At 32.0% G+C, this 17842-nt stretch overlaps 3 protein-coding genes and 1 long non-coding RNA gene across 4 annotated transcripts; all 4 read left to right on the top strand.

The window, feature by feature from the left end:
* Positions 1 to 1855: 1855 nt before the first annotated feature.
* Positions 1856 to 3236, top strand: LOC114394547. The gene has a single exon (XM_028356158.1). The coding sequence runs from the start codon at positions 2072 to 2074 to the stop codon at positions 2759 to 2761; it is 690 nt and encodes a 229-aa protein (XP_028211959.1). The 5' UTR covers positions 1856 to 2071; the 3' UTR covers positions 2762 to 3236.
* Positions 3237 to 6718: 3482 nt separating this feature from the next.
* Positions 6719 to 7256, top strand: LOC114395045. The gene is made up of 2 exons (XR_003662941.1): positions 6719 to 6845; positions 7057 to 7256. It is a non-coding gene; the product is annotated as an uncharacterized LOC114395045 (long non-coding RNA).
* A 2213-nt stretch (positions 7257 to 9469) lies between these two features.
* On the top strand, positions 9470 to 14081 carry LOC114395255 (dolichyl-phosphate beta-glucosyltransferase-like). Its single transcript, XM_028356982.1, has 12 exons — positions 9470 to 9576; positions 9660 to 9768; positions 10161 to 10300; positions 10386 to 10434; positions 10785 to 10891; positions 11606 to 11651; positions 12038 to 12172; positions 12298 to 12387; positions 12485 to 12616; positions 12704 to 12787; positions 13018 to 13082; positions 13499 to 14081. The coding sequence occupies exons 3-12, from the start codon at positions 10200 to 10202 to the stop codon at positions 13689 to 13691; spliced, it is 1002 nt and encodes a 333-aa protein (XP_028212783.1). The 5' UTR covers positions 9470 to 9576; positions 9660 to 9768; positions 10161 to 10199; the 3' UTR covers positions 13692 to 14081.
* Positions 14082 to 15853: 1772 nt separating this feature from the next.
* LOC114395256 (clathrin interactor 1-like) lies at positions 15854 to 17791 on the top strand. Its single transcript, XM_028356984.1, has 4 exons — positions 15854 to 16052; positions 16720 to 16842; positions 16939 to 17100; positions 17196 to 17791. The coding sequence occupies exons 1-4, from the start codon at positions 15946 to 15948 to the stop codon at positions 17623 to 17625; spliced, it is 822 nt and encodes a 273-aa protein (XP_028212785.1). The 5' UTR covers positions 15854 to 15945; the 3' UTR covers positions 17626 to 17791.
* The last annotated feature ends 51 nt before the right edge of the window (positions 17792 to 17842 follow it).

Genomic DNA, 17842 nt, shown 5'->3' with positions numbered 1-17842 from the left:
ATATCATATTATATATAATTAATAATTAATGCGATTCCTGCTATAATATGGATGTTCACACTGTGAGCAATTAAAATAGTTTTAGCAATCCTATGAAAACTAAAGACCTTTAAACAAATGGGTGCTATTATGGTTGCTGAGAGCAGCTCAACTTCCTCTCTCTATATGAGACCATCATTATGCGGTCCCAATCTCTATTAGTGAACTCATTTGAAGGGTAATTATGATTAATGAGTACAATCCCATGGTTGCACATGATGATCTTCTAAATTATTTTAGTTAAATTGGGCACCTAAGATTGCTTAGTTGTGTCGGTGCTTGAGGTATTGACAACACACCAAGATTAATATTAGATCCCCTTTCTGATATGCAACACATCGTCCACATATTTAATTGGATTCACGCATTGGCAGATGAACAAAAATTGTCCTTTTTTATGTTTTTTTAACTAGAGAAGTACACCAAGAATTCTAATATATGCAATTCCACTCCACTATATAACATAATTTAAGGATGATGCATGAATGCACTTTAATAGATTAATCTCCTACTTGTGATGGGAAGATATTTTGAGAAAAAAATGATAAATGTTTTTAATAAATAATTAGCACATTAAAAATTACGTGTAAGTGTAAATTAGCACATATCTATTTATTTATCGAGGCATATGCTAGTGGATAATTATCTTTAATTGGTGGATGGATTGGTTAGGTAATTAGGTTAGAGGATAAGAGCGACTGATAGTGTTTTGTTTTTGTTTTATGCGTGTACCAATTGTTTTTTGTTGCAATGATAACTTTTTGTTTGATGCGAAGATCATAAGTGACAACAACCATTAACGAAGACAACACATTTTTATTTTTATCTTAAACTTTACTCACATCAATGCAATAGATCAGTAGGATTAGCTGGAATCTATAAAACATTTTTATTTAGTTATGGTACAGTTAGAAGGAAAAATTATAACAAATTTACAGTATATTATATGAATTTTAATATATTTTCTTTATCTCTTGGGGGCAAAACTTGATTGGGGCACGCACGAGTGGCAGAGATTCGCTGCTTAGCAGTTAGCTAGTCTCAGTATTGTCCTGTTTTCAAGCTTTAAAAACCGAATAATTTCCACCTAAAATCTTACACATGAATTCAATGTTGAACAAATTTTCGAATCATTAATTAAATTCAACAGTAAAACTTATATCTAATGTTTTCTACCTAAAAATAGGGGGTCAAGTTGCGCCACTATTATCTCAGTTAAAACAAATCATTATTATTCTACTCAGTTAATTAGTGTTTTAACTTTTAAAGAAAAAATAGACAGGTTTTTACTTTAAACATTTTTTTTAAAACAGTGACAATGAAATCGAACCTAAATTTTCATATATCTATTTCAACTTCCACCATTAAGGTGAAACCTAGTGGATTAGTGTGTCCTCTATTGGTATTCAATAGATTAGCCTCTTATTGATCGGGTTAAAGAATATTTTGAAAAGGTTAAAAAGTATTATTTTAAGTAAGGTTATTAATACATTTGTATTAATTAAAAGTTATTAAAACTTATAAAATTATGGATAAAATTCATTAAATAAGAAGTGAAATTTACAAAAAAGTTGTGACTTCCATTCTCAGTCAATAATAAAAAAAGTGAGTTAAAAAATGTTGTCCTCTTCCCGTGGTGATTTTGGTCAAAATTGGGTGTTCATAAGTGTGCTATTATCATTTTTTAATACATAGATGAAATATTTTAATTTCTAGTCCTAACTATGACTTTCCAAATGAGTTAGAAATATGTACAGAATCAGAATAGTTAAGTGCCCTGTTTATTTTCTAAAATGGTTGAAAATTTATGTCAAGTATTTTTCCACCTTCTTGACTGCAACGAATTATTATTCTAGTATGAAAAAAAAAACCCACCAAGAAAAATTCGAGTACCACACCAATACTACTACATAGTACATCCCATTGAAAGCATTGTAGATTGGTCTTGTTATGTTATGATATCAATCAAGATAGATAACCAACCATTTTGTGTCCACCAAAACAAAACCCCTCAACTCCTCACCCACTAGCCATGGGAGAGAAAGAGAAGAGAAACAAGAACAAGAAGCAAAAGCACCAACACCCCAATGACCAAAGCACAAAGCAGAACTCTGATTTCTCCTTCAAGCCAAGCTCAGAGGTAAAGGGTATCAAATTTGGAGGCCAGTTCATAGTGAAGTCCTTCACAATCAGAAGAGCAAGACCCTTGGAGCTTCTCAAGGTTCTTTCTTTCCCACCAACCAACAACACCAACAAACCAAAGGACAAGCTCCCTTTCCCTTCCACCACAGCATTCTTGCCCACAAACTTCACCATCTTGGCACACCATGCTTGGCACACCCTCACCCTTGGCCTTGGCACCAAGAAGTCCAAGGTGCTCCTCTTTGTGTTTGAAACTGAGGCCATGAAGGCCTCAGTGGACAGAATTTGGCCACCAGAGATAGCACTTGGTGATGTCAACAAGAGGCTCATAAGGGGCCTCAATGGATGTGAGATGGCAAGGTTCAAGTTCAGAAAAGGGTGCATAACTTTCTATGTCTATGCTGTTAGGCAAGTTGGAAGCTTTGGCTTTTCCTGTGCTGAGGATCTAAGAACCATTCTTCAGTCTGTTGTGGAGCTTAAGGATTTCTTGGATCACACTGTTATGCTTTCCATGCCAAACCAAAGAAGCATCAGTTACTCACAGTCACAGTCACAACCTCAGGTAGCCATGGCTCATTAGGCCAAAGCTGTGAATCAATATCATCATCTCATCAGAGTTTATATATATGTGTGTGTGTGCGTGTGTCTAAGGGCTTCCTTCCTCTCTTCACATTAACATCTTCATCTTCATTAGGGTCTTAAAAGAGATATATTTTGTCTTAATTTGTTAACTTGGTTTCCTAGTCTTTTTGGAACTTTGGGAGGCTTATTATTGGTTTATTTGTTGATGATCTTGTTTGATCTGTATTTTTCTTTTGAATTTTGGGGAAAATGAAAGTGTAATGTAGCATGAATAATGGGGGTACTAAATTGAAGGTTATACAGTGGATGACCGAATCCAGGTTGCATTTGTCCTTTTTGTTGACATCTGCTAATACAAATTTGTCAAGGGGGCGCAGTTTATGCTTACTTTTTTTTCTTATTGCTAGCTATAGAATCTTAATCTATTCCAGGCAGACATATTTTCCAGTAATAAATAGCGCACTTGAACTGTCTATAGTTGAAATGTGTTCTTAATTTATTCGCCACTATAACTTTAGAAATAAAAATAATTCTCTCTAGTCCGCTTTTAAAATTTATTCACCAAGTCTTGGCGAAACACATACACAGTGAGTATTATTGCTGCTTCTACCGGTTGTTGATTATTCTGTAAATTTATCTCTCCATATTGTAACCTGAGAAGAACTCACTTTCATTATATTTAGAGCAGGAAAGAAGTTTAGTAGTTGAAAATTTGGTAGGAAAATTTTAATATTGTTTTCAATGTAGATTATAGTATTCTATTTATATAACACATTATAATCATATCAAACCCAATGCCTCTTGAAAAAGTTGTTTACTAACGATGCTTATTTTGCTCACTAATTTACCTAGATGTTTACAACGAAGTGTAAATTTTAATAATGCATTAAAGGTATAGATGGAATTAATGGAACCAAGAGTTTGCAACTACTACTGAATAATCTAGAGACAAAAACTGCCCAATTCATGTTTTCCCCTCTGCAAACTGTTTTCTGGTAAATTGTGCCATATCTAACCCGTGATCCGTGAACCGTCTTAAATATTACAAAAATATTCGATAATTAGAAAAATGCCAAATAAACTGAAATTTTAAAATGACCTGGGATATAATATATTCATTCTAGCTAGCTTTGGAAAATATCGGAAGAAGGATTTATGGGGATTAAACTATCATTCAATAGAGGTATTTGAATATGGTAAAATAATAGTAATGTTTGGTTTAGTAGAATGGTCAAGATAGGATCCGTGGAGAAGGAACAATTACAATTGGCATTGGCAACCTTTCCCTCTCCGTAAAGTTTCTAATGGCTCAGAAAAGTGAAGGGAAATTAAAAAAAAAAAAAGAAGAAGAAGAAGAAGAAAGAGACCACATTTCTTTTTCCCCTGTGCCCACTTATGGCTTTAATCATGGCTTGTTAGGACCCATGTCAAGTGCCACCTTACTTTAATCTTCACAAGAATAATGGAGAATTGTGTCTGTCAATGCTTGCAGCTGCAAGACCCTTTACCTTTAGTGATTATTATTCATATGTTATGTGTGCTCATCGAATTTTTGATGAGGTTGGGGGGTCAAGACTCAAGAGTCCTTTGAGATTGAACTTTGAAGGTATTGTGGGTTTGAACTATCGACTCAATAAATGTGTAGGCCTGTATCTGTAGGTGGTGCCACCACTAGTTCGCATTATCGAGTGTCACATGTTGGAACTTGCTAGTACTATGTGTTTATAATATGTGGAAATGGAAACATTTTCAGCTGAAGAAAAAAAACCTTGAAAAACAGTTATTAAGAGATGGTTTTTTCCCCTTTGTTTTCTTGCGAGTGCTATGTGGAAATGGAAACATTTTCAGCTGTAGAACTCATGATATGTGATTCCACGCCGGACATGGTGTACCATGTATGACAACCAAGTTAAAAGGTAATAATTGTTCAAATACATAGCGGGAAAAAAGAAATTATTGACACAAATACTACAAGGAAAAGAAAACATGAATAATTGTAATTTTATTCCTTATATTTTAGTTTATGAGTGACTTTGATTTCCTTAATTTTAATCATTTAGTTGTTATAATTTTTTAATTGTTTAAATTAAATCCCTTAATTTTTTTTATCTTATAAAAAATGTAATTGAGATATTTCATATCATTCATTTGTATATATTTGCAAAGGAAACAATATGTAAAATATAAATAAGAATGAAAAAGAAATTTTTCTTGAAATATTTTATACATTTTATATTACTAGTTTATACAACTCACGGATACGTTACACTTCTAGTATATTTTTGTTAATTGTTTGGTAAAATTTTGGGCTTAAAAAACAATTAAAAAATTATAATAACAAATGCAATCAATTAAATCTATATAGGCCAAATTAAATCACACAGAATAAAGCACGGGTATCAAAAGTATAGTTAAATCTAAAACATAAAATGATCAATTAATAAAATATAGATACTTTTATAGGTTTATATTTTTTTTATCTTTTAAATGAGTCACTTTTATTTGTATTTTCCAAATTTAAATTTATTTTAATCCCTGAAAAATATAGGTTTTGCTTCTTCTCTGTAGACGTAGTTAAAAATAATGTGCTCTGCGTAACAAATGATGTTATATTTTTTATTGGGTGAATTTAATTTTTAAATATATATTTTTTGACAATTTTAAATTGTTTGAATAAGTAAAAAAAAGAGTTTAAATTAGAAATTAAGGTCCTCTCCTCCAATTTTGCTTAGGTTTACCGTTGGGCAAACCCCACATAGCATATCTGTTTCCAGTTTACTAACTGGCAAAGGAGTTGGAATAGCAATCCGAGGAGAGGGTATCGAATAAGAAATTCGTTGGGAAAGGCCCATATAATAATCAATTTGAATACTTTAATTTAATATTTACAGGAAAAAAACATTGAACTATATAACTTCAAAATAAAAAATTAGAAATATTCAAAATTTAAAAATGTAATTAATTCATCTATAAAAATATAATTAATTTAAATAAAAGGTTTATCATTTAATAATAATAATAATCCAAAAATGAATGGGTTTTAAATTAGAGACGAAACTTTTCTCCTTTTCGTCGTTCTATAGTGCAATTAGATTTGAAAGTCAACTACTCATTCTTAAAAAATAAGTATGACGTAATTAAATTTGAGTTTTATATATTGATAAAAAAAATTGATAGCATATTTTGGTCATTAAGTAACTAAGCATAGTGATTTAATGATTCTTTAAATTTAGATTGATTCATTCTTTACATTACTTTTATGTTTAGTCATCTTTAATTCTTTCTTTTTGTGTATGTATAGAAAGTATTTAATTTCCTTAAAGTCTCATTAAATGAATTAAATGAATGACATTAATTACCATTAATAATTTTGTACATACAATTTTTTTTGAAGTTCATGATACTCCTCGATGAATAATTCATATATATGTGTAACTAAGCATGTTTAAGTAGTGATTCAACGATTCTTTGGATTTAGATTGTGATTCATTCTTTACATTACTTTTATGTCTACTCATCTTTAATTCTTTCTTTTGTGTATGTATAGAAAATATTTAACTTTCTTAAAGTCTCATTAAATGAATGACATTAATTACCATTAATAATTTTGTACATACAATTTTTGAAGTGCATGATAATCCTCTGTAAATAATTCATGTATTAGTATATGTAACTAAGCATGTTTAAGCCGTGATTCTTTTGTGTATGTATAGTAACTAAAGCATGTTTAAGTAGTGATTCAATGATTCTTTAGATTTAGATTGTGATTCATTTTTTACATGTTATGTCTACTCATCTTTAATTCTTTCTTTGGTGTATGTATAGAAAATATTTAATTTCCTTAAAGTCTCATTAAATGAATTAAATGAATTAAATGAATGACATTAATTATCATTAATAATTTTGTACATACAATTTTTGAAGTGTATGATAATCCTCGATGAATAATTCATGTATTAGTATATATAAAGAGTCAGATATAATTATCAAAATTCGAAACTAAAATCCATCGGAAATGGCTTTTTGCTTTCATCAACGCTTTCTCTTGGAAATTTTAATTGTTGCATTGATTTTGAGTTCAGGTAATTCAAGCAAATAAATTTGTTTCACTTCTCTAATTGATTTTCCAATATATAATTTGTAGGGTAAAACAATTATTTACATTATTTCTTGGTTTATTTACTGAAAAGAGGGGGGAAATGAGAAAATTTATACTTCCAAGCCAATTTTAGGATGAATTTTCACAACCAAGAAATTTTATCCATGACATTGTGAACTTTATTCTCATTGCAGGAACAACGACTGGACAAGCTTTTAAGTGTATAGGAAAATGCTACCGTCCTTTAGATTGTAGGGATTATTGCAGTAGCCTAGGTTTTAAGAAGTTTTACGGATGTATTTTAATTGCGAGACTTTGCTGTTGTAGTGATTGAGTTATATTGTACCCATAGTTATTTTATAAAATTTCAATAAAATGGGTGTTTAAAATAAAAGTTTATTATGATTGTGGTTGGTAGATATTTGTGTTATAAACTATCACTAGATCATTAGTGCTAATGTATCTTATTTCAAATGAAATAGGTATTTGCATATATAAGGCATGTTATTATTCTCCACGAATTCACAAAGAACAAGAAAAACACAATATATTTTTTATAATGGCTTTTTTAACAACGGTTTTGCGTAATGTTTTATTGGAGTGTCACTACTCTTGTTCAAAGTCCAGCAGACTCGGTTAGCTTGTATTGAATACTACTTGAGCTTAACATAGCTTCTTTTTTGATATATAAATCATTTTGCATGTTAATAAAAAAAATTGATGAAGATTTTATTGGTCTTTGTTATTTATATATGTAGATTCAACTTTGTTCAGAATGTTCAATTGATTTTGAAGTTTCTTTTTTGTAATATTGTAATAGTAAAAAAGCAACGATTTTTTTAATAGTTTAAAAATTTTAGTTACACATATCACATGTTAAACACATATTTTTATTTTTATTAGTAGATAATTATCTAGTATTAAAATGATTACAATGCTTAATTGATAAAGTTAAAAATAATTTTAAAATTCATAAAATAAAAAATAATTAAGTTTTAAATGAACTAAACAGACCAAGTTCAAGGTTGATTTTTTTAATGAGACAAAGTCAAGATTTCAATTGGACTCTTTTAAGTAAATGAATTAAACTTAAGCAATCAATTTTATTTTTTTTGCAAGCCAAACTTAAGCTTCAAGAGCCTTACTCGGTCCAACTCGTGTATACCTTTGATGACCCATTAATCCAATAATAGATTCATGAGCAGTCCAATTTTTGTAACATCACTTGCCATATACGTTTGGGTGAGTGTTTGGGTTTGTTAGTAGAACAATAAATTGACGTGCTTGTGATATTTTGGTCTGTCATGTGTGTTTGAAAAGAAGCCATCGAGATTGCATCGACTAAATCAAGGGTCCAGTTTGCATCAATTCAAACACTTGCATTGTTCATATATTAGTGAATCATTATCATTATATGAGTTATAAGGTTGACTTGTTTGGGAAGAGAGAGAAGTGATGAGTTTAAAATCTCTCCATTACCAAAAAAATTAACAACTAATATTTGTCAATAAAAAAATATAAATTAATGAATCATTATGTGCTTTGCTCACTTGTCAATGAATCATTAAAAGCTATCCTGCATAAAAAATGATTTAAAAATATAAACAATTAAATTTCAAAATACATAATGAAAACACATCATCATTGTGTATGGATCTAAAATACATAATGCTAAGTGTGCACTCTCTGTACACAAAAAAAAAAAAAATCACTTTTTCATTGAACAATATATGCAATAGAACACATGTTCACACCTCTTTAACACATGAAAGTATATTTCTATTGTGTATATTGTTCAAAGAAAATGCGTTTTTGCCAATGATTTATTTTGGAAATAAGAATAACAAACAAACATTGGGGTGGGAATAGCAACACCCAATTCACTTTGCCGAAAGTGTCGATTTATATTGAACACATTATAAGAGCATTTGAATCTACCCTTTCTAAAGTTCTTCACCTCAACTTCAAGTAGCATGCATGCACGCAATTGCAATGGAGAGAATCAAATATGAGTGTTTGGAAACAAATTAAAAAATGGTAGTACCTAAAGTGGAGAAGTATTCGTTTCTTTCTTCATCGAGTGATGTCTGTCGTTGATTTCTTCACCACTTTGTCAAAAATCTCATCGAAGCGCAAGAGAAGCTTACCATCTCTTTATATTCTGGAATAGTCATTATCGAATTGTATAGGTATTCCGAAACAATTATTTTGCAATAGAAAAAAAAAAATCCATTTTGGAATACTTTTCTGAAACAACTATTCCAGATTACATATACACTTCCAGATGAAATATTCTGGAATAGAAAAAATTCTTCTAGAAAAACTATTTCAGAATAGTTGTTCTAGGAGTGATATGTGTTTTGGAATAAAAAAAATCCTTTAGATTTGCGATGTGGTGGAGGGTTATACATTACTAGAGGAAGAAGACAAATTCACCGTCACCCTCTCCATCTCTGATTGCCTTTGCTTATCTTCCATGTTTCCTTTTCCCCCTAAACTCAAACTCAAATTAGGGTTGACCAAGAACAAGAACAAGGAGAGAAGAAACACACTTTGGCTACGTGGGACGTGACACAAGAGAGGGCAGGGTGAAGGGCACTGCAGGGAAAGTGAAGGGTCGACACGTGTTACTAGAGGAAGAAGATAGAAAAAGAGAGGATAGAGTGTTTTTTGTCCATTCATCTTTCTCTGGGAGGTGCAGATTCAAAGTGGAGGTGCATTATTCAAATGCCCATTACAAGTTAACTTATTATTTCTGGTTTGGGCCTTATTCTTATTTTATGTCTTTGTACCTCAGGTCCGGGAAAGAGAACCGAGCGACTAAAACGGTGCGTTTGGGTCGGGTTGAACTTCGAAGTCTTGATCGACGACGTTGAGCGTTCTCTCTCTTCGTTCAGCTCAATCTGGTAATTCTTCCAAACCATCTTCATCTTCTTCATCTTCGTCTATGAATCTTCGATTCACTATTCTCCATTCCCTTCGTTCACTATTTTAAAAAAAATAAATATATGAATAAAATTAATGATCGATATGGTTTGACTCTGTTCTGACCACCATTGCTTCTTCAGTTTTTATTTTGTTTCCTGCCATAATGTGTTTCTATACACTAAATCAATCAGTGGTGATGAATTTCCTTTATTCCATGCTGATGGTGAAATCAATGTTTTGAATTTGACAAAATAATATTCATTTTCATTTGTTTTGAATGTATGTGTGTATGCTGAATGACATGATTCCTTATGTGCTATGTGTTGTTTAATGTGAACAATGTGTGCAAATTCTCTGTGCTTCATGGCAGGGATACGAAGCTTGCAATAGCTGCAGCATCTGAATAGGAATGGATTATATCTGTCTTTTTGTCACCTTCACTGCGATTGCGCTCTTAGGGTTTGTCTTTGTAGTGTTTTTTGAAGCATATAAAAGAAGAAACAACCATCAGTATGTCCTTATTTTTACTCATCTAGTAGTATGTGTATATGGATTGGGAGTATTAGTTTAATATTTCCATTTTGATTTTCAAAAGGCATATTGAAGTTCCGGCTATTTTTGAAGATCCTAGCTCATTGAAACAGGTAAATGTTTCCCTTTGCACGTTTGTATTGTGTTATTTCTGTAGATAAGCAGGATTTTGTGAACATTTAAGAAGTCTAATTTAGTGAAATAAGTCGACTTTACGAGTCCACTTTTCAACCTATCACCTCTTATCAATGGGATTATTTTTTTTCTTTCCAAAGGATTGACAAGTGAATTTGGTAATGCAAAATGGTGACTTTTTTGCTGCAAGGGTATAGGAAAATTGTAATTGTACAACTTGAAGATTGCAGGTCTGGAGGAAACATGTTTTAGCCTATGTTTCAGCTTGACTTTATGAAGATAGCTCATTGTTATGAATTGGTTTTAATTGATACTCTTGCATATTTAGGTTCCTTGCCCACATATTGTTGATCCAGCCACAAAGTATATTTCTTTGATTATCCCTGCATTCAATGAGGAGCATAGGCTTCCAGGAGCTCTTGAGGAAACTATGAAGTAAGTGAAAGTGCGTTGTTTTTACCTAGATTTATGTTTTCAATGTTAATATTAATAAAAGGATTTGGGTATGGTTGCCACTTAGTCAGTCTACTTTGGTCATTCTGCCATGCAGTTTTTGTTGTGTGTATAATGTCAATTGCAATGAGTCTATTTGACTACTTCTTTCAAAATTTTGTATTCTGTGTTTGCATCTGTTAGAGCACTAGAGAAGATATCAAAGGCATTACTATATTATTCAGTCACAGATAACTAAAAGTTCGTTAGAAGAAAGATGAGCACAGCACCACATTCCAGAGCCTCTGGCTCCTCAGGGAAAGATACTTGCCTAACTGACACTCACCAAAAGCATGCCTCCAACCCCCATACTCTGTCTATACTCCTGCTGCTCCCATAGTGATTAACTGCCACCTCACTACCAACTCCTAACTCCTAACAACCCCTGCCTTATTTCGTCTAGAATATACTTTCCATACAATGGGTTTCCTAGGACTTGTGTCCAGCACCTGGTCCATAGGCTGATTCACTTCTCCTGGCTCGCAAACTCTTATGCATTTTCTTGGCGGTGCCATTTATTTGAATAGGTTTGGACCTCATATGCATAGAGTAGTGGTGTAACTAGTTATTTAACTGCTTCTCTTGTGAAGTAGCTTATCATTTATTGTTTAAGTTTGGTACTAATAAGCATACTTCTATTTATACCATAATTTGTAGTTATCTTCATCAACGTACTTTAAAGGATTCTTCATTTACATATGAGGTACTTCCAGTTCCTTTTATTCAACTGCATATATATTATATATATATATATATTATCTATATAACCCTGTTTTAATTCCATTCTCTTGGAACTTTGTTTTAGAGTCTAGCTTATTGTGTTGGGAATATTAATATTGATTTAGAATCAACTGTAAAGAAATTTCTATATTACATGATGAGGGTATCTGGTGGACATATAAAAAAAGGCTTTATTTCACTCATGAACTTTACTAATGTGAAGTGAAAATACTTTCTATATTCATTAAGAACAGTTTGGCCTAACATAGCATATTTGAATCTCTTTGCTCAACTTACTTTGTTCCAAATGCATTTGTAACTTTCTGTGGATACACTTCTACATTCTCTTCACAATGGACACTTGAGCAGGTTGTAATTATTGATGATGGAAGTGCTGATGAGACAAAAAGAGTAGCTTTTGAATTTGTGAGGAAATACACAGTAGACAAGGTAAGGGTCATCCTTCTAGGAAGAAATCATGGCAAAGGAGAAGCAATCAGAAAAGTGAGTCTAATTTAAACTGTAGTATCTTAAAATCTATTCATGTCGAAAGTCAAATGCCTCTGTATCACACTATGCTTGATAATTAATTAAGGCTTTCTTCTTTCCTTGAAAGCATTGTATTACAGGGAATGATGCATTCACGTGGTGAACTACTTCTTATGCTTGATGCTGATGGAGCAACTAAAGTCACTGACCTAGAAAAGCTTGAAAATCAGGTTAATGGAATGCTACAATGGAAGTTTTCATAGATCTTACAATCAAATATTTCTGGTGCTAAATATTGATATGCATTGTCTAATGTTCTGCGGTCAGATTCAAGCTGTTGCCAAAAGGGAATATCACCATGGAGATTCAAGTGATAGTGATCCTAGATTTAGAATATCTGATGTCCCAGCTGCTGTGTTTGGCTCAAGAGCTCATCTAGAGGAGAAAGCTTTAGCTACAGTTAAGTGTGGCCTTCTTCATTCTTTGTTTTATTGTTGCCATATGTTTAGATCATCTAGGTTGAATAACTTAAATTAATGCTTTCAGAGGAAGTGGTACCGCAATTTTTTGATGAAGGGCTTCCATCTTGTGGTTCTCTTGGCTGCTGGTCCTGGAATTCGTGATACACAGGCAATTCCCTACTTCATTAATTTTTGGGCTTGCATTTTGATTTGATACTCTTGTGACTGGTATACAGATTATGACGAAAGCTTCACCAGACATGGTAGTTGTGTCATAAAAGCCTGTTGACATTAGCATGATTTATCTTTTTATCACTTCTCCACTTCTGCATTTCCTGTGCTTGTGCATGTGTATTTGATGTTGGTTTTTATTCTGATATTGACCTTGTACTTCCACAGTGTGGTTTCAAGATGTTTACTAGGGCAGCAGCCAGGAAGCTTTTTTCAAATGTACGCTTAAAAAGGTGACTGCTCTTAGTCCTCTATAAAAAGCAATAATTTCGTAAATTTTGAAAGGAAATTACTTCATAATTCAGAAATAATAGAAAACTGATTGCTCTTACTTATTTTTATTAGTAAATTGTTCTTACAATCTTCACTTCTTTGGTATAACTTTCTGTCACTCGAAAATGGATTAAGAAAAAACACGCAAGAGAAGGACCAAAAGTGAACAAACTTTGACATATGTGGTTATATTAGTAAATTACAAGCCTACAGATATTTGATATAAAAAAATAGAATCTACATATTTGTATCAGTCGACTATGCTCCTGTCTATAGGTTGCAATATGCGATAAATATTTAGCTCAATCCTTTGAATTACAAAACAAGTTAAACAAAACTTTGTAATTTTCTATAATGTCTATGCCATTCTCTGCAGGTGGTGCTTTGATGTTGAGTTAGTCTTTCTATGCAAGTGGTTTAGAATCCCAGTTTCAGAAATTTCTGTGAATTGGTCTGAAATTCCAGGATCCAAGGTGAATCTTCTGAGTATACCTAACATGCTTTGGGAGCTTGTGCTCATGTCTGTGGGGTACAGGACTGGTATGTGGAGAATTTCTAATTCTACCTGAGCGAGCGTCGATGATCAACTTAACTGGGAAGAGAAGTGGCATTTTCCTATCTAAACAAGAGTCACCTCTTACAAGAGAACATATACTCTCATGCCGGGCTTAAGGGACAATCATGCAATATTTAAAGTTTGTAGGACTAACCATAACTTTCCGGGTTATTCCCTTCAGTTTGGGGTCATAGAGGCTTTTATCCTTTTTACTTTTAGTATTGCTATTTCTACCAGGTAAAAATATATTCAACATTATGTTGTTACTGTTGGCTGGGAATAGTTTTCAATCACATTGGTTTGTATTTTTCTTAATCAAAATATTATATAGATAACTTTGTATTCCTTTCATTCCATTTGAAAGACGTTATCTAATATTGGTGAGTTGTTGATGCTTTTTGTTCATCTCTCCTGGAAGTAAATGTTATGGCTGCTGTAGATTGTGTTAATAACTTAATATCGTGTTAGCAAAGCTGCGTACTGTTCCGATAAACACAAAAAGCTGAAACCCTGGTTTATTTTCGTGCAATTCTCATAGCTCTTGCACCTATTACTTGACAATAAAAACTACAAAATTCACATTTAGATAGATATATGTAATAGAAATGTGATATTCACGATACACCTAGTGAGAGATAAGAGAAGAGAGAGATATTCATGATAGTGTCCATCATGTACATGAATATCATTATATGTAATGTAATAGTTCATGATTGTAGTTTTGACTATTTCATTTTTGCACATCCTCTTTTTTTGGTTCTCTAGAAACACCCATTTTCACTTTTGTAATGTTGCAAATCTTGATTTTTTTTTTGTTTATTCAAGTAGTTAGTTTTAAATGGAATATTATACATTTAACATGAGTGAAAAGAGTAAGCTAGGCACATTATTGTTTGTTTTAGAAATTACAAATTTGATGTCAAATGTTAGCGATTGAGAATAGAAAAAACATTTTTTTTGTAATTTTTATTATTTAATTTATAGTTTATTATGTGATCTTATGGTAAACGCTTACACTCAGTATTTCATATGGGTATCAAATTAGTCATCAATAAGGTATAGGATAGCCTCCTATAAGTGTGTGTTTAGTTTAAAGCATTCTCACTTTCCAAATGTTCAACATAATTTTACTAAATTTTTTTGTTGAACGTGAAAAAACGCATAGGCAAACACATTCTAAGTCTTTAACCTACTTTTAATCTTAAACATCTAAGCATGATTGTGGGATTCAAAATCATTATTCACATTTTTTATAATAACCAAGAGTTTTCTCACCTAATATGTCTGAATACTAAAAATTGTTTAGTATTGCTATATCAAGTGAGAAGTGAGAACTCTTGTTATTGCATGAAATTTTTAAAAAAATATATAGACCATTAGATTATATTTAAACGGTAAAAAATGTAAAAGATAAATATAGACTTTTAAGTAGTCATATTAATTCTAAATGTGTGTTTGGTTTAAAGCATTTTGACTTTGCAGAACTTTACTCTCACAAAACTTTTCCGTTGAACGTGAAAAAACACGTATGCAAGCATACCCGAACCTACTTTTAATCTTAAACATCTAAGTATGAGTGTAGGATTCAGATTTATTCACTTTTATTCATGATAATCAAGAGTTCTTACCTAATATGTTTCAATACTCATATTTAAAGGATCCGAGTTCCTTTCATTCAACCTGATACATGTTGATAGTTGATACTGATATAAATTTCATCTAATAACAGTGTGTTGGAAAATATTATCTTTGAAAGAAAAACAATTTTTTCTAAAAAAGAAAGTGATATTTAGGAAATTCCACATAATCAGAAGTTTCTACACACACGTACACAGTAGTTTTATGTACAACGTTTTAAGCATCAGACAGATTTTAAACCAGTCAACCATAGACTGAGGAATTGAGATCAACAGTATTTTATAAGTTCACCGGGTCAAAAATTTCTTTGGCCATCAAGGAGTAGTTTAAGGCACTCTTTCTAAACGACATGAACTTAAAGACAAAGACGCTTCAGCAAAACTTGCCTTTGAATTATCATGCTTATATTATTCCTCATCCTTTCCAAATCACAAGTTAGGCTTATTCCGTTGTTCTACCTCTCATTACATATGCAACTCCACTTTATGAAAAGTATTAGTGCTTTTGGTAATGGAGCAGTTGCACATGTTACGTACATAGATACGCAAACTATAGATTATATAATAAAACTAGTCTTCAAAATCTTCGTCACCATTATCCTCAAAATTCTTCCAAAGAAGATTGTAAATATGAGTTCTCCTCTCATCCATGAAATCAAAGGGCAAGCATTTCGGTTCTTGAAGGAGAAGATTAAAACTGCAAGGCTAGCGCTCACAGATGTTACACCAGTACAGTTGTAAGTCTTTCTTTTTCTTTTTTCCTGACCTAGTGGTCTCAACTCAATCATGCTTTAAGTTGTTGATTATTTGAAGATAAAAAAGAAACCATTCTCCTAAGATGACCAGGATAGCTGAAAAAATATGAAGCTCTTTGTCATGAAACTAAATCATGCATGTTTTAAGTTATTGGTTATTAACAAAATTAAAATAAAATCCTTCTCATAGTATGACCAGAGCAGTTTCAAATTCTTTAACAAGGAAGGAAATATATTATCTATATCTTAGAATTTGGGAGTGGATATCTGCTGCTGGCATGGTCCAATAATAATCAATTACCCGATAGGCTCAACAACTACTAGATAGGATAGATTCTATGTCAACATCTTACAAATTGGATTTCGCCATATTATTAGTCAAAGTTAGATTCAACAAAGTACCAAAGGAATGATATAACTCATTTTTTTGAATTCTTAAGAAGCCTTTCTTTAGTATAATATCTTATTCATTAATGTCAAGATCAAAGGAATTGGTTAAAACATGTGAAACTACTTAGTAGAAGGGCCATAAATTTTAATTTTTAACTTTGCTGTGCAATCATTTTATTCGTTTTTGGTACAATCAAACACTTGATTTTATTTTTCATGTTGGCAATGCTTTTCTTTTGTGTGTGGGACTGTGCTTAAGAATGACAGAAGAAGCCACAAATGAGAATCCATGGCCACCAGACACGCGTTCCACAAGTATAATAGCACGAGCTGCCTTCGAAGTGGATGAATATGAGAGAATCATAGAGATTTTGCATCGCAGGTTTCCGGTTTCTTGTGTCCTGATTTGGTTATTCTGATCTCAAAGACTCTTTTCGTAAAGTGTAATAATTGTGTTCTAGTTTTGTGGAGAAAACAGGTTGTTGAAATTCGATAAAGGGTATTGGAGAGCCTCATACAAGGCTCTTATTTTACTGGAACATCTACTAACTCATGGACCTAAAAGAGTATCCGAGGAGTTTCAATGTGATATAGATGTTATTGAAGAGATTGGACAATTTCAGTTCATTGATGAAAAAGGGTAGGTGATGTATCAACTCAAATAATTTTTGTCATCACCAAAATTTTGTTGCATGAATCAAGTGATGACCCTTGGTACATTATTTCATTTTACAGGTTCAACTGGGGTTTGAGAGTTAGAAAATTATCAGAAAGAATATTAAAGCTCTTAAGAAACAAGGATTTTTTCACAGAAGAAAGAGCAAGAGCACGTAATCTTTCTCATGCAATCAAAGGTTTTGGAAGTTTTAACCAACGAAGCTCAGCAATAGATGAAAGGTTAAGTGACTTACCTTCTAAGATTTACGGGAGATGTAATTCTTACTATGATAATCGTCAATATGAAAAATATGATTTCACAAGCTTAGGAAAGAAACTCAGTACTGCAAATGGAAATGAAAGAGAGCAACAAATACATGAAGACAATGACAATTCAAAGCTCCTAAAGCAAGAAAATGATCCAAATTCGGGAGAAGTCACAGAAGAATATCACCCCTTTATTGATGATCGAGAGAAACGGACTACAGCATCCCTGCTTTCTGTGTAATGAGATGTAACAATAATTTACATAATTTAGCACTTGAAGTGCGTGTAAGTTTGGTGAAGAGGGGTGCTTATGGACATCGTAGAATCAAAGAAAGGGTGTATAAATATGTACAAATAATTAATTCACATTTTACAGTATTAATCGAGCTCAAATTTCAAAACCTTTATCCATGACATCCACAATAGTTTGGTTTTAGTTTAAAAATGTATTTTTAAAA

Source organism: Glycine soja, chromosome 18 (assembly GCF_004193775.1).
Source record: "Glycine soja cultivar W05 chromosome 18, ASM419377v2, whole genome shotgun sequence".
NCBI classification, from domain to species: domain Eukaryota; kingdom Viridiplantae; phylum Streptophyta; class Magnoliopsida; order Fabales; family Fabaceae; genus Glycine; species Glycine soja.
The sequence above is the reverse complement of the archived record's forward strand: the minus strand, read 5'-3'. Positions and strand labels throughout refer to the sequence as shown.